The 25,836-nt window shown below is 52.9% G+C and overlaps 1 protein-coding gene across 10 annotated transcripts in view; it reads right to left on the bottom strand.

Moving 5' to 3' along the window:
• The window catches only part of MEGF11 (multiple EGF like domains 11), a 340,309-nt gene that overhangs the window by 222,949 nt on the left and 91,524 nt on the right, over positions 1–25,836 (bottom strand). For all 10 annotated transcript variants that reach the window (XR_014795229.1, XM_084886618.1, XM_084886621.1 and 7 more), the window contains exons 2-3: positions 8,303–8,408; positions 3,931–4,032 (exon numbers count right to left, since the gene is read on the bottom strand). Coding sequence is in view for 9 of the 10 variants with exons in the window: in XM_084886618.1 (XP_084742744.1) it covers positions 3,931–4,032; positions 8,303–8,400 (200 nt within the window). In the remaining variant the exon portion in view is untranslated. The remainder of the gene's footprint in view (positions 1–3,930; positions 4,033–8,302; positions 8,409–25,836) is intronic.

Below are 25,836 nucleotides of genomic sequence, written 5' to 3'. Positions count from 1 at the left end.
ACTGGGAATCAGGGACCTGGGTTCAGTCCTGCTGCTGGCATGGGCGTTGAGACATCGCCCTGTGCCAGAGAGATGAACAGGCAGAATCTCCTTCTATTCCCTCCTTGAGGCAGGTAGCTTCATCATGCCCTTTATTTCATTTCTTTTTTAAGGTTTTTGTTCTTAATCAATTTTATGTACCCCTTCCCACTTTGTTTTGTGGATGAGAAGACCGAGATTCAGAGAAGTTGACTTGCTTGAGGTCACACAGCTCAACAATTTTAGAGCCAGGATTCAAACCTGAATCAGTCTAATGTCAAAGCTACTAGCTTACCCTACTGTGCCAGTTCCCACAGGGTGGCTTTCTGGGATTATGGGATGGCCATAGTGAAAGAGTGAGAAAAGGACAATGGATGCTGTGGGAACTGAGTCCTCAGGAGAGTCAATGGGATATTAAGAGGCAAAGCTCACATAGGGTCATAACGGAGGAGATCTGAAGGGGCCGTGAAGGACCAGAAAGAGAAAGCAAGTTCCCACGGTCATGTCATGTAACTAGGACACAACCCCAGGTCCTCAGGCCTGGAAGCCAGAGCTCTCTCACTGCCCCGCCAGCACCGGGGGTGCATGCCCCGTGGACCCCTCCTCAGGGGGCAGAGAGCAGGGGCTGGTCATGGCAGATGCCGACAGTCTGCTTTCCACGGAGGCTCAGGCCAACTTGGGAAGGGAGTCCTACCACACGGGCTCCCAGTCCTTAAAGCTTTTGCTTTATGACAAATGACAATGTGGGACTCTGGGGAAATCTGTGATATTTGGGAATGTCGTAAACTAAGGTCATTCTACTTTGTCAAAAACCCTTAATGGAAAGTAAGCTGATCTCAAAGTGAAGCTACGTTCCCATTCCCAGCACAGGAAGGCAGCTCCTGGCAATTTCGGGGGCGGTGTAAGCCTCTCGGGTAAAGAGCAAACTGGGATTGACTCAGAGGTCACCAGTCCGTTCCTCCCTCCAAACCCTCCAGCGGAGAGGTGGTCTTGACATCGCAACAGCCTCTCAGGAGAGAGATGCTCCCACTGCTGCTGGTTGGCCATCCCTGCTTGCTCCCAGTGCTGGGTGAGAAGCAGGAGCGGGAAGGGCCGGGGCCAGGCTGCTGTCGGGAAGAGGATGCTGTGTTCATTCAAACAAGGCACTCCGCGCAGAGGCAGACTGATGGTGCCGCTGTCAGCGGCACACTCTGAGTCGTCAGGAAGGCTGCAAGGCGACTCAATAATTTAGCAAAATAATTCGTGTTCCAGGAATGCAGCCTATTTTAATAAGCAGCCACTCACTCACCCTTCCCCAGCGGTGATGAACGGCAGCCCGGGCCTCCAAGGACCCAGCAAAGCCACCCTCAGAGCAAACTTGGCTGGTTCAGAGCCTGTATTTCCGCCTCTGCCTCGACCAGGTCCACAGGCAGCTAACTTGGCACAACTTGGGGAGTTGGGAGGAGGCACTGGGTCCCACCTCCTCATTTCATAGCCAAGGGCTGGAGGAAGGGGATGGGGTAATGGCTGAGTAGTTCCGGTTAGATCAACCCTCCTGCAAACAGTTATACAATCTGGGGAAAGTAGGAAAAAGCAACTACCTGAAGGCACTAGAGAGAGAACAAAGATGGATACTAGAGGGGAGTAGACACTTAGAAGAAGGGAATGACCCTGGGCAAGGTTAGTCAGCAAGAAAAACTCCGGGTGGCTGGCCGAAACCAGTATGGCTCAGTGGATAGAGCATCGGCCTGCGGACTGAGGGTCCCAGGTTCGATTCCAGTCAAGGGCATGTATCTTTGTTGAGGGCACATCCCCAGTAATGATTCTCTCTCATCGATGTTTCTAACTCTCTATCCCTCTCTCTTCTTTTCTGTAAAAAAAAAATTTTTTTTAAAAAAGAAAAACTCCAAGTGGCTAAAATTTAGATAGAAGACACGCAGCCTTACTGGCTTGAAGAACCACAGGACAAATATAGGGTGGACTCAGCAACTAGAAAGGGAAAAGGGAAACTCGAGAAAGACAAGAGCCACAAAGAGGAAGCCCATATTCTTAGTAAAAATCTGTCCACACTTCTGTCCCCTGAAACTATGTGTGTGGAGGACAGGTAACCAGCAGCCTAGGTAAGGCTAAAACTAGTGAACTCTCAGTTTGGAAACTGAGCTTAGCCAGGTTAACTGGCTGATAAAACAAACAAGCAAGCAAGCAAGCAACAATAAACAGATACTCCCCAGAGCAGGAGACGCCCGGCCCGCGGGGCGTCCATTGGTCTGGCCCTGCTGTTCTCACAGCAACGTAATTTTCAAGCTGACAATTCTGCATGGCCCATGAATACGGTTATAAATATCCAAATGGCCCTTGGCAGAAAAAAGGTTCCTCACCCCTGCTCTAAAGGAACATAACATAATTCAGTCTCTACTGTCTCTGCTGTTCATAATACTCAGCATACAAATAAAGAAACTAGAAAAGTGGTACCTACATAAGAGAAAAGGCAATCCATGGAGACCAACCTTGAGATGACCAGTTGTTGGATTAGCAGGCAAGGATTTTAAAGTGGTTATTATATCCATGTTCAGTGTCTCACAAGAAGTTGCTAGAAAACCCCAAAAGCCAGGACTTTGGCTTTTCAGCATAAGGTGGGTTTCCCTAATCACCATGATTCCTGCATAAATCCCAAAGAGGGAATAGGGCCAAAACCGGTTTGGCTCAGTGGATAGAGCGTCGGCCTGCGGACTGAAGGGTCCTGGGTTCGATTCCGGTCGGGGGCATGTGCCTTGGTTGCGGGCACATCCCCGTGGGGAGTGTGCAGGAGGCAGCTGATCAATGATTCTCTCTCATCGATGTTTCTAACTCTCTATTCCTCTCTCTCTCTCTCTCTCTCTTCCTCTCTGTAAAAAAAATCAATAAAATATATTTATAAAAAAAGAAAAAGAAAAGAGGGAATAGGCCCACAAGGAGGAAGCAAGGAAATCTGGAACCAACACAGATGCTCAGCAACTAGGAAGTGAACCTTCTAGGTGGTCTCTCACTCATTCATTCCCTCGTTTGCTCTTCATCTGCTGTTTTTTTCAACCCTGAAGTAGTCGTGCCACCTTGGGTCTAATACCTCACTGTTATCCATTCTCCCCTGCGCTTTTCAAAGTATTTTCATATCCCGGCCTCCCTGGACCCTGCAGGCGGGTAAGGCAAGGATCATTAACCATGGCTTTCCCAGGGTCATCCAACTAAAACTGTTCTCTCTTCCTCTCCACCCCACCCCCCTTTGCCTCTGACATGGGAGCATGTCATGATTTGCAGGAGGGCTGAGGCAAGGGAGCAAGCTTCCCACAGGCACTGGTTGAGATGCTGAGGTGCTGACTTCTAGCCTGCACTCTGTTCTCCAAGGCTTGGGACTTCATCTGCTCTGAGAGGGAGGGGAGGGGGTGTTTTAGGATGGATTTCCCCCCCAAAAGCAGACCTGAGACAAGGATTCAAGGACAAGTCCTTTATTTAGGAAGTGGCCCTAGAAAGCACTAGGAGGGGAATGGGAAAGTGAGACCGGGAAATACAGGCAGCCAATGTAGGGCGTGCTATTGAGCAGGTTACTGTTATGGGTGACCGAGCACCTCTGGAATACACTCAGACTTGTCCCCTCTGTTCTCAGGGGAAGAAAGCTGGGGTATTTACCCACCAACTCCCAACCTGTTACTGGTTGAGGAATGCCCCCCAAGGGCATTAGTTCTCAGGTGCTTCTAGCCTGCCCTGCCCATTGCTCCTCTGGCCAGAAAGAAGCCCGCCACAGAGCATCTCTGGGTTAGTGTAAAGAGTGAATACCAAGGGGACACGGGTGATGCCCTGACCACATCTGTCACAGAGGCCTTTTACTAACTGGCAGAAAGGCCAACATAGAGGGCCCAGCACCCTTTCCCTGCCCCGCCAACTGAGAGGGGTACTCACCTGTGCCTGGTGCACTTGAACCAGTTGAGGATGTCTGTGCATCGTGTGTAGTAGATCTGGTCAAAGGGGTGTGCGTATGATTCTTGGACAGTCACGGCGTAGCTGAGAACCAGACAGGAGATGGAAGCCACAGTCAGCACTTGGGAGTCGGAGCTGATATTCAGGATGGGGCCTCCCTCCCCAGGGAAGCCAGGCCTCAGCCAAGTGTCCAGGGGCTCCAACACCCCCTCTCTCCAGCCCCACTATCCTCCTTCTGCACTGGGTACCCTTGGCATCCATACCTACCTGGTGCCTGGTTGGATCTAGGACGCATGACTTACTGCTGTTGGCCCAGCTCATTTGCTGAAATTCTAGTTCATTTGTTCATTTAACAGAGGAAGAATAAAGGTGGGTTTAGGTTTATTCTATGTGGTTTTGGAAAGCAGAGCCAACAGTTTTAAAATATGTATTTAGCCCAGCCCGTGTGGCTCACTGGTTGAATGTTGACCTATCAACCAGGAGGTCATGGTTTGGTTCCCAGTCAGGACACATGCCCAGGTTGCAGGCTCAATCTCCAGTGTGGGGTGTGCAGGAAGCAGCGAGTCAAAGATTCACTCGATATTGATGTTTCTATCTCCCTCTCCCTTCCTCTCTGAAATCAATAAAAAAAATATATTTTTTTAAAATACATGTGTTTAGATCTTTATGGTTTTCAAAACACCTGCATGGAAGTTAATTTTTGTAGTAACTCTGTGAAGTAAGTGGTCCCATTTTATAGATGAAGAAACTAAGGCTCAGAGAGACTTGCCCGGGTCACACAGCTGGTAGCAGTAACTGTCAATATGTATTAACTGTCCTGCATTGAGTGTTTTAAATTCTTTTAATCCTCATACAATCTTATAAGGTAGGTGGCATTGCAACATCCCATTTCACAGCTGACAAAACTGAGCATCAGAGGGACGAGTGACATCCCCAAAGTTATCAGTTACCTTCTGCACTATCAAAGCGGCATCTCATTTTCCTGCCTGTTAGTTATAAAAATGGACCCATGGGTGGAAGCCACAGGGAAGCAGGTCTCAACTCCACAAAAACAAGCCTTCCCTCCCGCCCACTCTGGCAGGAGGTGTATGAAAAGGCAGCGAGGCCAGAACATAAAGCTCAGACGCACACTTCCTGTGCAGGCTGGGAGGGGACGTCGGCGGAGATTTCAGAATTCATTTTTATGTGTGTTGGTGCAATTCAGTGTTTTCCTCCCAGAAGGCTCATTGACCTGGGCCAGATGGCCAGGTCCAGGCTATAAAAGCCTGTCTGCTCTGCCTGAGGAAACTGTTGGTTTCCTTGCAAGGGGTCTGGGCAGACCAGCTCCCTGACTCGGTCCACAACAGGCTCTCCGACGCCAGAAGTGTGAAAGATCTAGAACTCAGCAAGAGGCCAGAGCAGTCAGCCCTGTCCGGGAGGGAGTGGGGTGGTGGGACATCCTGTTCTTCTGAGGATGTAAGAGGGCCCTCGGTGAGCCTCTACCCAGCAAGCCAAGCCTCAGAGGCACATCTCTATGCAGACATGGCCCAAAGCCCTGTGTTATCTCCAGGCTGGGAGAAACTGAGGCAGCTCCACACCCACCCCTAGCTTCCCAAAGGCCCTTCCACCCTGAAATCCCATGACCCTGTGCTCGGACACCTCACTGAGAGGAGGGAGAATGAATGGATGAGAGGGCATGGGCTCCGGGTCAAGATTGAAACCTGTCTCTTGTTAGCAGCATGTCCTCAGACATATAAGCCTCCCTTTCCTCACCTGGAAACCTGAGCTAAATATTCCCAGGGACTTCATGTAGCTGCTGTGAGGATTGAAGAGGGCAATAATAGTATCTATATCTTCCCAGGGTGGTGGGAAGATAATAAATGTAAAATGCACAGTGTCTAACATGTTAGCCATCATTAATATAAGACTGGCAATAGTTCACCTCCTGTGCCAGGCACTGAGGAATATTTCCTCCCAGACCATGGTGGGGGAGCCAGAACCAGCCCCACCCACAGAATGGCCTTCCTGCCTTTGTTAAGCACCCAATGGTTCAGACACACACACACACACACACACCCCAGCATTAGGGACAGTGGGTGCTCAGAGAAAAGGCATCAGCCCGACGGAGGGGGGTGGGAGGGGGTCATGAGGGACAGCTGGCTCTGCAAGACTGCCCTGAGCCAAGCAAGTCTGTCAATGAGACCTTGAACCAACTCCAAGACTCTGGGGTGAAGTGTGTGCCCCCGGTTTCATGGCTGGATGGTTTAACATGCTCATTTGCCAACATGCTAATGAGGGGCCAGATTAATCTTGTAGAGCTGGGCTTTACTAGCCTGGGGAGGTCTTTCCGCTGGGTTTTATGGTGGAGGTGTATAATTAACGAGGAGCCCGCCAGAAGCACTAATCCAACTGGGAAATTCTCCCCACGCGGTCTCTGGGGGCCGGGTGTGTTTCTGGAATGACACTGACTAGATCCATCCGTGTGTCACTGGCAGGAGAGCTCAGTTGGAAAAGCCAAAAAAAAGGAGGCACTTGGTATCACAGGGCATCACTGCAAGGGGGTAAAGATGACCAGAGGTCCTCAGACCTCATTTTAGCCGTTAGGGTTGCTCTTCGTTCTCCCACCAAAGCTATATATTCGGCTGACAGCCTTGTAAACCTGAAATGCCAGCTCTGTGCAGGAGGCTGGGCTCAGAATATGTTGGCATTCCAAACTTATTCGTGTTGGGCAGGTTTAGAAACTTAGGGAGTTTGGTCTAAGTTTGAACTGATCCACTGGTGCAAATGGGACCCAGACCAGAGGGAAGTCAGGGCGGGCTTCCTAGAGGAGAGAGACCTCGTTGGAGGCAGCAGGGAAGGCCGAGGTGAGCAGGGAAGGAGGTATGCGGGGGCTGGGATACAGCAGAGACACAGGCAGGAATCAACTGTCTCAGTGGGGATGGGTGGACAAGTCAGGGCTGATGAGACTAGAGTCCATAAAGCAGAAACTAACATGGAATTCCACCTGATCGCCTTCTCACCCACTGGGAAATAAAGGTTTTAATTCACCATAACCAGGAGGCCAAGGGGCCTGAATCACCTCACGATCACTTGGAAACCTTATGAGAAATACATACCCCTAGGGTCTATCCCAAACCAATGGAATCGGAGTCTCAGGAGGCTCCGTGCCTCATTCACATTCCCAGGGAGCCTCATGTGCATTAAATCTGTGATAACCATCCAGCAAAGATAGTGTTGTCAACCAGAAAAGGCAATACTTGAGATTTTTGTTCCTCAAAGCACTTTTGTGAAACTGCTTCCCTGACCCTCCAACAAGCCTGAAGTTCATTCTCCCCGCTTCCACCTTATAGAGGTGTGTAGGCTCAGAGTGGCTTGAAGACATGCCCAAGATCATAGAACTAACAGTTGGAAAACTCCAGACTGGAAAGAACCAGGGTCTACTGGTCATCGATCTCGTGTTCTTCCCACGTCACTGAAAAGGGGCACTCTGCCTTCTGCTCCAGCCTGACTCCGTGGGGTCTCCCCGTAGAGGGCCAGTCACCAAACACCATGCTGGTGCAGGCACTGTCCCTCCAGAGCCCTGGGTGAGGCGCCTTCCCTGCCGTGAGACGGGACAGTCACCCTCATGGGCATGGAGAATGGACCACCCCCTCACCTGTCCTCCTCCCCCATCTGCTTCCCCCACCGGGCCCTTGTCTTAATTTTATTCATTTGATTTATTAACATCTAAGTGGCAGAGTCATCCTGGTCAGCATGGCCAATCAATTCCAGGGTTTAATTTCGTTTTTCCTGATTGGGTCTCTGGTCACTGTCCTCTGCTCACCAAAATCAATACGTTAACCTTGTGCTTCAAAGTCAGACCGTCTGCAGGGCCTGGGCTACTCCCCGAGGACCTCATGCCGCAGCCGGCTCTTCTGCCTCTGCCCTCAACTGCCTTTCCCTGAGCAGCCCCCCACCGCCCCCAACTCATCTCCTCAGGCCAGGCTGCTGGCCGCCCACATGTCCAGGCTGCTGCGCTGTTGCCAGGCCTGGGAGACCACGAAAGACTTTATAGCGTCGAAAACAACATATCTGGACCAGAACAACCCACTGCACCCACCTGGCTGTGAATGGGCACTGAGCCTCTACTTCTGTAAAATGACTGGGGAGTGGGAATGCAGGGAGGAACATGAGACTGCATCCCTTAAATGGCCTGTCACTCAACCCCTTGCACCCTGACCTCCCACCACAGCGAGACTCAGACAGAAGCTGTCCTGCTTTGTCCTAACTCTGTGCTATCTCTCTTAGCTGGGCGGTAGGCCCTCAGTGGACAGCTTCTGTACCCAACAGTGCAAAGCTCAGGTGAGTGCCTGGCTCTCTGAGACCCATGCCTTACCTCTCCCAGTGGCTGCACACGTTGGGGTCCTCAGGGTTCAGAGAGAGGATGGTTTGCAGGAGGGAGAAGACAAGGAGCCCTGCCACGGAGCGTGCCATCCCGGGCCCTGTGCGGGAGAACAGAGGTAACGTCATTAACCAGCCCGCGTTCCCGGACATCTGTTTGGCGCTGAGACTTCTCGCATGAAGCGGCTAAGCAGACCGGCTAAGCAGACGAAGTTTCCCATCATCAGTGCGTGATGAGCACTGATATTTTTACATCTGCAGTCTTTGACTAATGCAGTAACACTTCACGGGTTCTGAGTAACCAAGGAGTAGGAAGCCTGACTCAGGGAAAAGTCAAAATCCCAAGCCAGGGCATCTGAGAGGGCTTCAGATTACAGACTGCTTTGAAAGTTAGAGACCTTCTCCCCAGAAAAACGCCCCCACACGTTTGGCTACGATTTCAGGGTGTGCTCAAGCCCATGAGCCCAATCTTGGACCAAGAGCCGTGATTTAACTACTTTACAGGCCACGCCCTCCCTCTGTCTCCTTAGCCCTCATCTTTGATGTTCTTTGCCCACTCGCTTCCTCTCCCTACGCCCCCTCCTGCCACGAAGAAAGAGAAGAAAGGTGGCTGGTGTGGCCCTGGGGGAGCTTCCAGGCAGCTCTGGTCAAGCCAGCCACCCAGAGCCGCGTCTTGCTTCTCTGCTCCTACAGGATATAAAGCCGCTGCAGCCAGAGTAACATAAGTTACAGCACGTGGTTCTCACCGTGGGATGAAGGGTTTGGGCAGCTTGGGAGGGGGCTTCCAGGAAGCAGTTTGTTGAGCTCGATCCAGGTCCCTGAAGAGACAGCCTGTCACAGGCGTTAAGTGTGCCTCCAAAGAATGCCAACCCCCTTGTCCCCAACAAAGGACTCCTCACAGAGAACCATTGAGGTGGGAGTGTCTGAAATGACCCCTGAGAACTTCCTAAGGGTTCCCACCGAGTGGGGGTGCAGGGGGCTCCAGAGCCACGTCGGGGGACCTGGAATCCCTATGTGCTTATACATCGGCTGTAGACTGAAGGGACACCATGACTCAGAAGGATGGCACCATTTTTCATGTGCACACAGATGCTATCATGATTTGATTAGAAGCTTTACTGAATTCAGAGTAGCTTTTCTTCTCAACCAGACACGCAAAAAAAAAAAAAGAAGAAAAAAAGAAAAAAAGAAAGAAAAAGAAAAAAAAAAGCAATTTCTATCAACTGGGGTCAGGGATGGTATTAAAAATACGTTGACATTGGAAAGGGATCCCCAGCTTGAAAGGAGGTTGAGCTTACAGATGAGGAAGCATCCCCCTCCTTGGAGACAGAGAAGAGGGGCATGGATGCTGCACACGCCCCGTCTTGTACACACAGGGAAGCTAAATGGAGCAACTGTCTTCCTGAAAGGTTAGCCGCTCTCCTCCCCATCCCCAAGATGTCCTTGTTCAACTCTTTCTTACCAGCTCCGCCAAAGATAAACAAATGTCACCAATTCTGTAAAGCCACGGGGGTCCAAATGAATGATTCATGAGTTTCCCTCTCCATTTGAGATCTGGAAATAATCTGGCTAAATGGACTCTGAAAATCGGTGAGGAGAGAGAAAAGGGATCCTGGTGTTTCTGCTCAATCTGCAGAGTCCGGGAGTGGGCAAGCCACAGCCACACCGATGGCCCCCAGCCCCCATCCTGGTCCTCAGAGACACAATCCCCCCTCTGCAGCTCGCCCTTCACAAACTGGAGTCTGCAGGTTATTTCAACCCTTTCTCCTCAAAGAGGAGGAGATACCTCCGGGCTGAGGGAGAGCCTGCGCAGGGTGCCGCCCTGAGCATAGTGAGAAGCATCGTCTTCCAGGTGGCGTTTGGGCTGATCAGACATCAAAGAAATCAAATTTAAAAATGAACAAAGGGTCACCGCACTCTGAAAGGCAAGGAGCCGGAATGCCAGCTGCAGAGGACGCCTTTTCTTGGTTCTTTCTGTGGCCCCATCGCCTTACTGTGGCTGCTCCTGGAATGCCAGCCTTCTCCTGAAAGGATCCCCCAACTCCATCTTCAAACTTATGAAACTTAGAACAACAGAGGACGAGGCCACCTAGACAAGAGGAGATTGTTCCTCTGGCCCCTTTGATCCATGGTGACAGGAAAGAGGTGGGAGATGGGGGTAACTTGGATCATTGCTGTAACTGAGAAGATCTTTCTAAATCTTCATAAAAACTGCCGAAGCCGGTTTGGCTCAGTGGTAGAGCGTCGGTCTGCGGACTGAAAGGTCCCGGGTTCAATTCCGGTGAAGGGCATGTACATTGGTTGCGGGCACATCCCCGGTGGGGGTGTGCAAGAGGCAGCTGGTCGATGTTTCTCTCTCGTCGACATTTCTACAATAGCTCTCTATCTCTCTCCCTTCCTCTCTGTAAAAAATCAATAAAATATATATTTTTTTAAAATCTTCATAAAAACCTCTTCCTTTCAGAGTCAGGTCTGGACAGGACGTTTAGCTGACTCCCACTGGCAGTGGGATGCCTGGACGCTGGGGCACAGGGAGGGTGATGGGTGTTTGGACGAGCACACAGGAACTGGAGATGGACAGGGCCACACAAGTACACACAGTAGGTGGCATTCAGACCAACAGTCTACGTGAGTTAAGGCTCGCAGGGCAGGGGCTCCCAGGCTTCACACTCTCGCCTTGAACAGTCCCATCCCCAGCATTTGCAAAGTTCCCCATCTGAGGCCAAGTCCGCCTCTGTAGTACTGTGGCGAGGATGAGAGAGATTGTGGGGGAAGAGGACACCCAGGCTGGGGTAGAAAAGATTATTCCTCTCAGATACTCACTGAGACTTTTCCTTTGAACCTGGCCTCATCTACAATCTTATCACCAGCCCTCTCCCTGGGTCAGGCTAGTCTTCCTTCCTGCTCTTCCTCCACCACCATCCCCCATGCTCAACCTTGTTCACTCTGCTCCCCGGGCTCAATCCCTTTCTTCCTTGACTCAGCACATCCACATACCATCCACAGGAGGTCCAGCTCAGGCCCCAGGGTCCCTCCTCCACCTGCAGGGCTTGGCACCTCCTGGGTGCCGGGTGCATCTCACTCGGGCAGCCTAGAGCCTGCCAGCAGTCACCACTCCCCATCTTGCATGCCGTCTTCCTCGCATGTTTACTTGATCTTTCCAACATGTCTGTGAGCACCTTGGTGGTGGGGTCAGTTCCTAAGCTGAACTAGTCAATTCCTTTTGGGAACTGATTTCAGAAAAACACACATCACTGAGGCAGAGTGAAGGGCAGACACAACGGAGCTGCTCCCACATGGAGGCAACTCATGGCCATTCACTTTACCGGGGCCTCCCTGGGCCCTCAGAGGATGGATCTCAAAGAGACACCCATGCTTACGTGCTGACTGAGGGAAAATCAATCCTGCCACAGCGATTATTAGGCCGACTCCATTCGAAGTGACAGAGGTTAACGTATCGAGCACCATCCGATGTAGGACATTAATAATTAAATGAGAAAATGCCCCTGTTCCCCTGCAGAGGAGAACATGTCGGTAGATCAGGGGGTTCCCTTCCCTCTTGGCCATGCTCCCGGCATATGAAGCCGTAGAGAAAGGAAGCAAAGTTCCTGAGGTGGAGAAATGTCTTCCCCCACGCAGGAGTGTGTGTGCTTTACCCCTGATGAACTGCGCATGGGGATCAGAGGGGAGAGAAGGTAGTCCGGAGGTGAGCCTCTCACACCTGCCCACAGGTACAGTCAGTCTGCACACTTGCCACAGCCTGAACTGATCAGCTGAGGGCTCCCGGAGTGCCACCCGCCCAGCCAGGGCTACGCTGCGGAGAACACAGGAGTAACACATGCCAGCTACAGCCTATGTGAAGAGACTAAAGCAGCTGGTGTTCAGCCACACTGTGGAGTGGATGGGACTAACGATGGACAGAATATGGAGAGGTAGAGGGTCAAACAAGGGAATTTCCAGGGCAGGCACAGGTCCTGGCAAGCATGTGGAGGCAGGACCGTGCAGGCAGTGCAGGAGGGCCTGGGCAGCAGAGCTGTGGTGGGAAACACGGAAACCTGTGGGAGGCGTGTCCAGAATTGGGTTCAATGGGACACCAGGCCAGTGGGATACTGATAGAAATCTCCCAGACAAAGGTTTCCATGAGTGGCTACGTTCAGGAGATGCTGCATGCTCTGTCCTCACTTTGCATAGCCGCATGTGTCTGAGCATACCTCAGGCTCCGAGAAGCCTGAAGCAAAGGCCTCCTTTACTTCCCGTAGAACTCTTTCCAGTGCCCACGCTAGGAGCAGAGGTCCTCCATCAAGCTCAAGTCTGAAGGAAGGCCGGGTCCTGTCAATCTGCATCCTTAGAGTTTATTCCAACCCCTGAGGGCCTCTGGGCCTGGCAGGTGGTGCTGAAGGGAATCTGCCAATGGGTAGTTAAGAGACACTGACATCATGGCAAAGAATCCCTCCTCCCCGCCTGGGCCTTGGCTCTGGCCTGGGTGGCTCTGTGGCTGAGCAGATCTTAGAGAGGAGGGCCTCGCCTTCTGCTGGGACCCCCATCCCTAGCACCTGTAGAGTCCAGCCTGTCTTTCTGATGGCAGCACATACCTGGCCAGACACCAGCTGCTCACATTAGCCAAGAATGCATAAAACTGGGGCAGAGGGCAGACAGACAAACAGATGGCCTCTGCCCTGGGATCCATTGTTATGACCTCACAGTCCATCTGTGCAAAATTCCTCCCCCACCTGCTTCACTTCTGCCACCTGCCTACTCCTCCGGACTGTGCCAAAATCTTCGGCACTGAAGCCTGGTCCACATACCTAGAACCTGCTCCCTCTGTTCATCCCAGTCTCCTCCAGGGAGCCCTTCCTTCTCAACAAACTTGCATTAGTGGCAGGGGTCAGCACTATTTTATGGGACATGGGAGGTTTCCACTCACAGAACTGGGGGACCGATTGGTAATGACTTGTTGGACTGCTCTGCTGAGAAATGGGGCTGAGTGGGAAAGCATGCCGTGATTGATTAGTAATGCCTGTGATGGGCCCTGGATGGGAGGGGGACCCATAGGTGCCACGCACTTGTCCTCCCTGTCCTATGTTGCTGAACAGTTGTCACTAAGTTTGGAAATTGTTCCTCTCCTCTACGAATCATCTAGATGTGGCCTCCGCTCTCTGGCTGGCCTTAGAACCTGCTATCGCTTTTCTTCCCTTGGTACCACTGACCACACTTCACAAGGACGGGGATTTTGGTCTTTTATGTTCCCTGCTGTCATCAGCACCCAGAGCGTTGTCTGCCACACTGCTTGTGCCTGGCCTGACAGAAGCCACTAAAGACCTGTTCGAACAGCAGGTCATCCTGCTTGTGTCGGGCCAGTCACAAGTAATGTGACTGATCCTGAGGCTTGGGGTGTCTGATTGGTCAAGGAAGTGGTTGGCTATAGATGGTTCATATAGGACAGGAAGGATTTCCAAAGTTAGTGACAACTGCCCAGCAACGTAGACAGGGATGACAAGGGCATGGCACCTGTGTGTCTCTCTCCCAGCCAGTGCCCACGACAGGCATTACTAGTCAATTGTGGCACACTTTCCCACTCAGCCTGTTTGTCAGCATAGAATTATTCCAAGCAGTCATCACCAACTGATCCCCAGTGTTTTGTGTGAGTGGAAACCTCCAAGCACCCATAAAACAGTGCCTGACCACTGCCACCCCAGCACTAACGCACATTTGTTGAGAAGAAAGAGCAAACCAACTCCTCGACCTCTCAGACATCCCACGCCTCAGGATCAGCCACATGGCTTGTGTCCGGCTGACAGAGGCCACAGGTCAGACTGCAGGGGGCATTCCACACCAAGTTAACGTTGCGCCATGGAGATACCGATGTGTTGGCAATGGATACAGAGGCACAGTGACATCCTGATAGTGATCCAAAGACTCCCGCCCCGGCCACCCTACCAGCACCGGGATACGCCTGCCCAGGAGCCAGCACAAGGCGGGCATTGAAGCCCACTCAATACCTCAAGCTGCAACTGGGGGCTGACTGGTGCTCCAAGCGCCTCATGAAAAGGCGCTTTCAGGCTCAGAAAGCAAGAGGCAAAACCCAAACTGGGACCAAAAGAAGGAGGGGGGAGGGGGCGGCTCAAAATCCTCCAAGCATGTGAGTGTACATGGAGATTTCTATCTTCTATTTATAGAAGACACACACACACACACACACACACACACACACACACACACACACCCCTCTCTTTTTCTGAATAAAACAAAAGAGCCAAGTTTGCTGGTAGCGGGGCAATGCCCTTGCCCTTCATCTGCCTGCTCCGCTCTCAGCTGGCTCCCGTCCCCACGCCCCGCTCTGTGCGCTGGCCTTGCCGGCGTCTGATTAGCGTGAGATGAAAAAGGAGCCGCGATCAGCCCATAATTAAGAGGCTTTACCCTTTTTGCCTTGATGAAGCCTCCAGCCTCCCAGCAGTCCCACCAGGGGCCAGGTTTATGTGGAACGCTTTCTAATCTTCCTGCACTTAAGAAAAAAAGTTTTAAAAATAAATCCACGGCTCTTAATCTCCCGAAGAGTGATTCCCTGACCGCAGGAACACATCGCAGAGCCAAAGTGGAGGCCCTGCCAGGGGCCTGCCCACCAGATAAATCAGAGGGGATTGGAGTCCCCTCCAGAGACATGGTAAATGTCCTCCTCCGAGTCTGGGCTCCACCACCCTGATAAATTCTGCTTTCTCCTTGGCCAGGAAAGCCTCGGGCTGCAAATCCTAAAAATGGCACCATGGAGGCCTGCAGCACCCATTAATCAGGGTCAAAGGGCTGCCCTGCCCCCTGCACCCTCACCCCTGCAGAGAGCAAGCGGTGGGCTGATTCCCAGGGCAGGGTGGATGCAGAGGTGTAGAAACCACTAAACTAATAAAGAACCCCGCCACCCCCCTTTATGCACAATCTCTGGGTTCTGCGCCATCAACCCTCGCCTTCCCAAGGCGGAAGCAGATGAACCCCCAGCCTCCAGCCCCTCCAAAGATGAGGAGAAAACTTATCTGTGTTCTTAGGCCATTCCATTTCTTGCAAAGCAATTATCTTCATCTTTCCATTTCTTTGCAAATCAGGGCACACTCAGCTGGCTTGGCCAACCCCAAGGCTGTCTGTCCCTCCCCCGAACCCAGCCCACTCCAGGCCTGTCAGCTTCCCTCTCCCATTCCCTCCCAGGGCTGCGGGGTTCTGAAACGATGGGAATCCCTCAGGCCCTGGCACTAAGTCATGGCCACATCCATACAACCAAGACAAGTCAGTCACTCCAGGATTAGTCCCCATTTCTGCCCACTGTGAACAAACATCTCTCAGAACACCGTGCCCATAAGGGAAGGGAGCACTGAGGGATGGGCCCTGGGGAACCAATCATCCGTCACTGCAAGGTCACGTGTCTGACCTAAGCTGGACTGTGAGAACAACGGGCTGGACAGCAAGCCGTGTGCTCTCAGAGCTGGACCAGGACAGCCCTGGAGCACCGACTGTCCAATGCTTTGTCCCACAGGAGGGGAAACTGCCCCCCGTTCACAGGACACCTTGGGGGCAGGGCTCATGTGAAGGGAATGGTGGACTCAGACCCAATGGGGTGCAAATCCCTTCTCTGTCTCACTATGCTGCTTAACCTGGGCAAAATCACTTACCTGCTCTGGGTCGGTGCTACACTAGAAGGGACTTAGTAAATTATTAGTTTCCTCCTGACTCACATTCCCCACCTCAAAGACCCTCGAAGCCCTATAATTCTGACTTCTAGTATTTTCAGGAAGTGGCGGGCAGGGGAGGAGAGGGGAGAGATATTAATGGGAAAATCCTCTGCTGGAAAACCTAGGCTAGGCCATGTGGTCACTCCTGGTCTTAACAATACAATTATCAAGAGCAGTCTCATCTTCCATCCATCCACTCAGCAAACATCACTGAACACGAGCCAGTCCCTGTGGATACAAAGATGACTCGAGCAGGGCCTGCCCCGAGACCCCCAAGCACCTGCCGGAGGGGGGGTGGGAATGCCGGGAGAGGGCAGCAAACCCAGGAGGTGGCTTATTTCAAAGCAGGAGGCCTTTCCCAGCAGGAAGCCTCGGGCAAGCATGATGGGAAATCAGAGACCTTTGCAGAATCGATGCTCAACATCTCACAGGACCTTCGCGGTGAGTCTGGCCCATCTCTGTTTGGTTGCCTCTGAAGCTACTCTTGATCAGGCAGCCGCTTCTGAAGGTAGAGCAGCCCATTCACTAGCTCCATTCTGCCAGGGCTCAGGGCAGCCTTTCTTTCCTCTCTCCCCCGGGTCTTCCACCCTGACTCCCACCTCAGCTCAAGAGCAGTTCAGCTTTCCATGGTCTTAATTCTTCCTCTCTGTCACTAATTCGCTGTGTGACCTGGGAAAGGTTGCTTTCCCTCTCTGAGCTTCTCTCTCTGCTTGTCCCCAAGGCTGGGGTCAGACTGAATCGTCTCTTGGACCCTCCCCACTTTCCAAGCTCACCTATGATGTGTTGCCCTTTCCTGCCCTTCCCCTCCTCACATTCTTTTCCCTCTTCACCCTCCTCGGGAGTTGCCCCATCTCCCAGCAGCAAGGAGACAAAGTAGAAGATGCAGGAGAACTGGATTCTAGTCTTAGATCCTGGAGAGCTCATTTCACTGCTCTGCGCCTTCTTTTCCTCTTTGGCTTCATGGGAAGGAGGGGAGAACCACAGGTTCTCGGGAAGATCACTGCAGCCCAGGACCAGAAATGCAGGTATCAGCAGCTCGGTGATGGTTGGGACCCTCAGTCCTGCCCACCTCCCTGTGCAATCCTCAGCATCCTTCTGATGCTCTAGTATTGTCCTCTATTCCCGCCCAGTGTCCACACAGGGAAGCCTCTGCCCCATCACATGCCAGGAACCGTCTCCCACCAGTCAGGAGCTAAACACGAGGGCTTGGCTGTCAGCCGCAAGGATGGCATCAGATCAGGGCCGCCTCTCAGGTTTCCTTCTGGAACTTTCCATATGCATGTAGGCCAGGAGATTCTGAAGCCAGGCTCCAACTGTCCCACAGCCTGAAGGGCCCTATGCCTGCACACTGGTAGTTAAAATGGGCACCGGTGTGCTCTGGAAAGCAGCCTGGCGGTCCATAGCAGCATATTTTAACACGTTAAGTGCCCAGTCAGTCACGGGTGACTGACACTATACTTTCCATCCAGAAGACAAAAGAGGCTGGGCACTTAACATGTTAATGTATATCTCTAACCCAGAGCATTCACTGCTGCAATTTAATTTTTAAAAATAGCTGGGACCAGTTTGGCTCAGTGGATAGAGCGTTGGCCTGCGGACTGAAAGGTCCCGGGTTCGATTCCAGGCAAGGGCATGTACCTTGGTTGCGGGCACATCCCCAGTGGGGGGTGTGCAAGAGGCAGCTGATCGATGATTCTCTCTCATCGATGTTTCTAACTCTCTATCCCTCTCTCTTCCTCTCTGTGAAAAATCAATAGAATATATTTTTTTAAAAAATAAATAAAAATAAACTAAAAATAAACCAAGGCCAAAGATAGGTTCAAGAATGTTTGCTGCATCATCCTATCCTATATAATGAAAGCCTAATATGTAAACCGACCAAACAGTGGAACGACTGGTCACTATGATGTGCACTGACCACCAGGCAGATGCTCAATGCAGACACTGCCCCCAGCCCATAGGCTCCAGGCAGCCAAGGCAGATGCCAGTGGGGGCCCCTGATCACCCCACTGGTCTCCCTGCAGAGGGAAGTAACTGGCGACAGCAGCGGGCAGTGCCAGGGAGCAGGCAGCACCAAGCCGGCCAAGGTGGGTGCCAGTGGAGGCCCCCTGATTGCCTCACTGGCCACCCCAGAATTCAGCTCTGATTGCTGGCCAGGCCTAGGGACCCTACCCATGCGCGAATTTCATGCATTGGGCCTCTAGTCTCTTAATAAAGAGATATTAGTTGTAGCATTGAAATAACCTAAATGTCTAAATCAGTGGGGGCCTTGCTAAATAAATTCCACCATCCTATATAATAAAAGCCTAATATGCAAATTGTCCCCTCAGGTGGATGTTCCACAAAGTGTTCCATCACTCACTATAATACGTGCTGACCACCAGGGGGCGATGGGGAACATGGTGGGTGTCCGCAACAAGCTGCAACCTCTCACCGGCTACCTGGGGGCAGGGGTGATGGGAACAGAGGTGCAATGAGAATGTGGGCTGTCTGCCAAGCTCATTATTGCTCCCCCTGCTACCCGGGGACGCCAGGGCTCAAGTGCCAGAGAGGCCCGCATGCTCAGGTGCTGGGTGCCTGCGAGGAGCCTGCCCTGCACCCAAATGGCATCTTCTGGGTGAGCCAGGCCTAAGCCGCCGGGACTGTAGGGACTGGTCAGGCTCCCCATGAGTTTGTACAGGAGCCAGTCTTCGGGGCCAGCCAGGAGAGAGCATGCTGCCCACCCGGCTTCTGTGCAGTGCCGCTGGGCAGTCCAGAGGCCCATGCTGCACCCCAGCCCAAGGCATCCAGCTGCCCTCACCACATCTCTCTGTGGGGACTTGGGCACTATGACTCAAGTGGAGGGGGGTGCATGGGGGTCCAGGGGCCCAGGTGCTGTCCAGAGCCCAGAGGTCAGCTGGACCTGCCCTTCCATGCCAGATGTTCATGCTTTGATCACTGGCCAGGTCTAGGGACCGCACCTGTGCACGAATTTCCTGCACTGGGCCTCTCAAAACAAAATAGTAGGCGAACATTAAAAATACTGATGTGTGGAAAACATTGTATGTCATCTTTGGTGCAGGAGGCAGAGGGGACAATATATAGGACTTGTGCTTTCTAAGTCAAACTATTATGTTGCTGTATTGGTGTTTCTTACAATGAGCATCATTATCACTATAATTGGAAAAGCAAAAATATTTTAATATACATTAAGTTCACTGACATGGAAAGATGACTCTGATGCATTACACAAAAAGTACAATGTCACAAAACAGCAGAAACATTATGATCACATTTATATAAAACTAGAGGCTCGATGCACAGAATTTGTGTAAGAGTGGCCTTCCTTCCCCCAGCTGCCAGCACCGGCTTTCCTCTGGCACCTGGGACCCAGGTTTACCTCACAGCCCTGAGTTCATCTGGAAGGTCAACAGGAAGGACATCTGGAAGGACATCCAGTCTATTTCGCAGCTTGTTTTTATTATTATAGGTGTGTGTGTGTGTGTGTGTGTGTGTGTGTGTGTGTTGTGTGTGGAGGGAAGAGGGGACATTGAGAGAGAATGAGCAGGAACAGAAAGATCTATGGAACGATATTAAAAATGTTAGCACAGATACCTGGTGATGGTATTTCAGGTGACTGACTTTCCTCTCTACACTCCCATATTTTATGATGAGCTGGTCTCAGTTTTAAATCTGGAAAACCACAATAAAGACATCTTCGTTTTGAAAACAAAAAGACAAAATACGGGCAGCTCTTCCCCAGCTTACGCTCCTCCCAGCCCAGATTCTCCCTCACTGCTCCTCGGGGTGCGTTTTCCCAAACAGCAGGGATTCATTCAGCCCTACGCCTGCTGCCTCCGGGGACACGGGCCACTTTACGGTACTTCCCAGGTGGCTCCCGGAGCCTCCAAGCTGGGGGGACATTCCCAGCACCACGGCGTGGCAGGTGTCCATGCTGCGATCGTATCCATGCTGTGATGGAAAACATTATGTCACTTCAAAGACCCAAAATGATCTTACGACATGGAAAAATGCATGGATAACGTACGGTTTTGTCAGTCTATTCAGTGAAATAAATGAACCAGGTTTTCCGATTTTAAAAGAAATTTATTGCAGCCCTTTGTCAATGACACTGATGAGTTCTGGCTCGCAGCCCAGTCAAGGCAGTGTGGGTGCTCCGCCTCACTGCAGGGCTCGTTCAGTCACCTGCACCCCCACCGGCTCTGCTCCTCCCGGGTAACAGGCCAGGCGCCTGGAGCCGGACTCAGTTCCTGAGCCCTAATCCCATCCAGTCTCTTACCAATTGTGGCCTTGGGCGGGCCACTGAACCTCTGGGAGTCCCAGCGCCCTCCTCTGTAAAGTGATCCTCCTGCTGGCGGCTGCGGGAGGGGGGAATGGGGCGGTGAGGATGGGGGTGTTACAAACACTCCTGGGGTACGGGGGATCCTACCCAGAGAGAGCACATATTCATTAGGGTCCTCCAATAAGAGGTGCCCCTTTGGGGTGGGGACAAGTCTGCCAAGACAGAGAAAACGGGACTGAAGATGAATTTTAATAAGTTCGTGAGATAGCCCAGCTGACCCACAGGCTAAGCTAGCGACGATTCCAAGTCTGAAACCAGAGCCTGATTTGGCTGCGTCTCTGGCCTAGGCTGTGTCTGACAACCACCTCCACAGCCACATGCATTCGTAATAAAGCAGTTCCTCGGAGCTCTGTCTCCTGCGGGAGCAAGAGGCTCACTCACCCCCCAGGGTCTCGGCACCCCCTCCCCACCCCCAAAGGAAGGGGCCACGCAAACAGCACGGTGGCCGGTGAGACCTGTCCCCTTCTCTCCGCGGGTTTAATTTGCAGAATGGCATACAGCTCCCAGATTCATGGTGTTCCTGGCCTGATTATCCGTTGTTTATTTCGGTATTTTCCAGGAAATCGTTCATTAAGGATAAAAGCACCTGCTTACTGTAAGAGACCATTACACAAAGGCTCTGGCATGGGGGCCCGGGACGAACATTAATTAATGAAGTGAAGCCGAACAAACAGGCTATCAATTACAGGTCTAAGAAGAAACGTCTGGCATTTAGTGGATTATGATGGAGGGCTGAAATAAAACGTCATATTTTAAGACCACGGTGGTGTTAAAAAATAATAATAAAAAAACACGGGAGGGGGGAAAAATTTACACAAAGGTGGCAGAGGTAACGATCTATTTCTGGAGCAACTAAAGCCTGGGCTTCCATTAAGAGAATTATAAATCAATTCTGTTTTGTCTGGGGGCCTCTCCGCTCGGTGTGTGCTAAATGAGAAAGCTTAACGTGTCAGAGCAGCTCCTGGGAGGGGGCGTGGAGCCGTGCGACTGCGGCCTTCAGGCCCGAGGGAGGCCGGCCGGCCGGTTATGAGGAGGAAGGGAGGACCATCTGCGTCCAGTCGCCGAGTTGGGCCCAGCTGGCAAAGGCCATCCTGAGCACCAGTGTCCATGAAAAACATGTAACCAAATCCCAAGGATGCCATGGAACCAGCTGGCCACACCCCCTGGCACCAGTCAGGCTTGGTTCTCACTTGGTGTCTTCCGCCCCAGCGCCGGTGAGATTTTTTTATCCTGTCCTAAAAAGCAGTGTCCAGGGCTGGCTACTTTTCTGATAATCTACTCGGCTTCATTCCCCTCACCTTCTTACCCACTGCTGAACAAGGACAGGCCTTCAGCGACGACGACCCTGAAGCCATGCAAACTCCCAGTAAATCCTGGAGACTGGATCCCACTCATCACCGCCCACTGGCCAAGGCAGGGAAGGAAAAGGGCACGGTTGCAAAAGGGTGTTGGTAGCAGATGCTGGCACCACAGAAAGGTCTTCTCTGCTTAACTCCCAACTCGACAGGAAATTCAGAAATCTGAACCTCCCATTCCTCAAGGCAGAATGGAGGGGGGCAGGGTCCTCCTTCCTGCCCTTTCGGGCTCGGCTGGTGAGGCACTAACCTTCCTGATCCTGATCACCCATCTGTCCAAAATAGGAAGCTTGTGCCAAGCCTAAACCATGCCTCCCCAGCGTTCTAATTCTGTGGTGTGCCCACAAATTTCTAAATTTGCCATAACACGTACGGAGACTCAATGGGGTAGGAAGAACAGGAGGCAGGCCTCTGACACACAGACATTTGGCTGTGCCAAGAGGGGGAGAAGGAAGAAAAGGGGAGTGAGGTGGGTAGGAGTTGGGTTGGGGGGGTGGGGACTGGCACTGCAAGTTTGAGCTCCAGGAAGCATCGGGTGCTAATGCCACAGTCAGTACCTTGGGAGCATTTACTGAGAATGCCCTGCTAACATGCCTTGTTGGATGAGAAGAACCTGGGTGAGTGGACTGAGTCAAATACTGAACATTCAGTTCACTCACCAACTGGGGAGCAGCTCGCTGAGTGCGGGAGGAGAGCAGGAAATGAGTGGTGCCCGGGAGCCTGCGCTGTGCCAGGCACCTGGCCCATCTCCCTCAGTCCCCACGTGGCTCTTAGGAACGGGCATTATGATCGCCATTTGCAGGTGATGAAACAGAGACTCCCAGGTTGGAAGTGGATGAACTAGATGTGAACTCAGGACTACCTGCTTGCCCAGCGCTATGCTTCCAGGTGTGTCTTTGCCCTTCTGACTCAAGAGCTTGTGTGTGTGTGTGCGTGTGTACCCATGTGTACGGCGTGTTGGGGAGGGACAGGGCCATCGCTTTGGACGAGAGCTTCCTCCAGGCTCACCAAATCTAAGCAGGGAAAGAAGAGATACTGTGCTATTGTGAGAAAGGACTGGCTTCGGCTAGCTGTGCGACGTTGGGCGAGTCTCCTGTCTCTGGGAGTTTCACTGTCCTCCATTAGTTGAGAGGAAGCCTTTCTTAGCCAGGCTTCCTCATCTGGACCACAGAACCGGGAAAATGATGCAGTGACTATTTTCTCAACTCTGCCAAGGAGGGTACATGACCCGTACCATTCTAGATGTTCAGGAAAAGCCAATCCGTGGCATTCAGTGGACAGCATAGGGCAAGAGGGCTGAATTCCCTCAGGAACCTGGCTGAGAATTCTAACTGGTCTCCAGGGCCCCTGTGGCCCTGTCATCAGGAGGTGGGTGGCCAGGGTGCCTTCCTCCGATACCAGAACTGGGCGGGGGGGGACATTCCTGAGCACAGACAAGGTTGCAATGAGGATACCAGACACCCTGGACCAGATTATTTAAAATGACAGTGCCCTCTGTATGTATTTCCCTGTGTCATCCCTTAGCCTAGCTGCCACCTTTAAATGTGCCAATCTTGCCTCAGCTGTGCTTTGAGGAATCAAGGGAAAGGCTGGGGACAGATCTTTAAGGGGGTAAGCCCTACCCCTCACTCTCTACCCTTAAGGCTAGCTGCATAGTGGGTGGGGATGGGGGCGGGGGGGGGGGGTGAGGAATAGCAATAATTGGCAAGAAATCTGAATGGGATCAATAATGAAGCACATGAGCCCCCCCCCCCAAACACACACACACACACACACACACACACACACACCTCCTACCCTCAGAGGAGTGGCATTTCTTTTGTTACAGAAGGTCGCAGTTCCCCAGCATGACAGAGCAGTCATTGTGTCCCAGGAGCGAGCAAGGCCCACCCATTCCTGACCCACCCAGAAAATAGTCTAGTAAGTGAGAGCACTCTTAGGCCCTCCACGCCTGCGGTTCCGCTCGGGAGTCCCCAGAGCTGGGGGTGGGTCCCAGGCAGTGGGAAGGTGCAGTGCACCGCGGAGTTCTGCAGCCAGCCCCCACCGTTCTCAAGAAACACCGGCTCAGCAGTAGCCCTGGCAACATCTTTGCCTCAAAAAGGACATATTTAGGCAGGACAGGTGCGTGCCAGGCTCTGGATCACTCCACAAAGTGGAGACGAGGCCAAAATCACCCCGAGGCAGGAAGGCAGAGGCGACATTTATTTCAAACCGATTTCCCCCGCTGTGGCGCAGTCACTAACACCAAATGGTGGAGCCGGGCGGTGCTGTGTCAGGGACCATAAATGTGGGATGTGCGAGTGAGCGAGGGAGGCCCCCAGCCTGGCGCAGCTGCCATGAGGGGGCAGAATCTGCTGACGAGGCTGCCTGCAGGCCTGAGGGCAGCCTGAGCTGAGCACCGGAGACAGGCCAGGGACAGAGACACCCAGAAACAGGTCTCCCACCCCAGTTCTACCGATGGTCAGCTGTGTGACTCTACATGAGCCACTCACCCCTCCCCGGGCTGCCTCCTGATGAGGAGGAGCTAGGATCACTTCTCAAGCGGCTGGTCTCACCGGAGCAGAGGGCAGGGGCCTAAAGGCCTAGCATCACCCACCAGCCATAGGACCATGGGAAGACTCCTGGATTCCCTGAGCCTCAGTTTCCCCATTTATAAAAAGGTGGTGACGTTTTATAAATGGGGAACTATTTTAGAGCCCGACTTGGGTTCCAGCTTAGTCTGCCACCCTCTCCCGAGTTCTCACAGTGGTCTCTGCAGCAACCGCGGGTGAACGGGAAAAGGGCTCCCGTCAGGGCCCTGAGCGGCTGGCGCGGAGCCAAGGGCTGGACGGATGCATCCATGAGCAGGTGTCTGCTCCTGCACGAGGGATCCGCGGCTGAGGGGAAAGAGACCTGCCCCAGGTCCCGCAGCTGATAGAACTGACCTCACATCGTACTCTTTGGGCCCCCAAACCCGCTGCCCCGCCCACCCCGCCACACTTTCAGAAAGGGACATGGCAGCCGGTGAGTGGAGGGGAGAGGAGGATGGTGCGGTCTAGGTCCCTCGAATCTACCAGCCTCTCAGTCAAACCCGCCTTTCCAGCCCGCTCACCCCGCCCATCCTGAGGGGGTTTCCCTCCCTCGGACGCAGGGAGGACTGCTGGTCGCTGGCGAGGGTCCCTCCCCGTCACCTGAAGAAAAGCTTCTGGAATTTAACTTTCTAGGCCAGGCAGCCACAGCCTGGCCCCACTCTGTCCTTGCCGCCCTGCTTTTCGGACCCTCAGAAGCCATTTCCCCCGGTCCTCTCTTCCAGGACTGGCAACCCCTCGCCTTCTCATGGGCTTGTGGCAAAGCATGTCCTTGTCCGCCGTCTGGTCTGACCCGAGCAGAGCCAGTCAGAGCTGAGAGCCCTGAGGGGGGACTCGGGGCGGGGTGAGGAGGGGCCCGACGTTTCAGGAGCAGAGCGGGGATGGGTGGCACAGGCACGGAAGGCTGGCGAGGAACACCTCACCTTTTCCTCCGGCGCCTCCTCTGTCGCTAGGAAACGACGAAGGCAGAAATGACAGCGCCCGGATCAGAGGGCTCAGGGCGGGCAGCGCGGCACTCCCCGGGGGGGTGGGAGGTTGGAGAGGCCGCTCCTGCCGGGCAGGACATCCGGCCGCTCCCTCCCGGCACATGCACACGCTAAGCACCGGGACCACATTCAATCACCCAGGGACCTTTTCAAAACTCTGTGCTTGCTCTCTCACTCCAGGCCAATTAGAACCAGATTTCTGTGCGTGGAGCTCCGGCACGGGTTTTGTTTAAACCTCCGCATCAATTCGGACGCGCAGCCAGGACTGACCACCCACTAGGACTCCTTAAGAGCAGGGCCGGGACCCTCGATGAGAGGAAAACCTACTCAGGGGGTGACCTCCTTCTTTCTCTGTCTCACTCTCCCTTCTCACTCCAGCTCACAGGCACCCCTTCCTGACGACACCCTGGCTCTGCCCTGGACTCACAGGGCCCTGCCCATCAGAGCCATCGGGTGGCAGACAGGGGTCTGCTAAGCTATTGGGGAAGTTGCCAAGAAGCCAGCCAGGCCCAGGTGAAGGGAGAGGGCAAAGCTGCTATCCCAGAAATGCCCATCGACCCCTCCCCA

The sequence above is a fragment of the Pipistrellus hanaki genome (genome assembly GCF_964339955.1).
Source record: "Pipistrellus hanaki genome assembly, chromosome: 1".
In the NCBI taxonomy this organism is placed as follows: Eukaryota; Metazoa; Chordata; class Mammalia; order Chiroptera; family Vespertilionidae; genus Pipistrellus; species Pipistrellus hanaki.
Note: the sequence above shows the minus strand (reverse complement) of the source record. Positions and strands in the feature narration are given on the sequence as shown.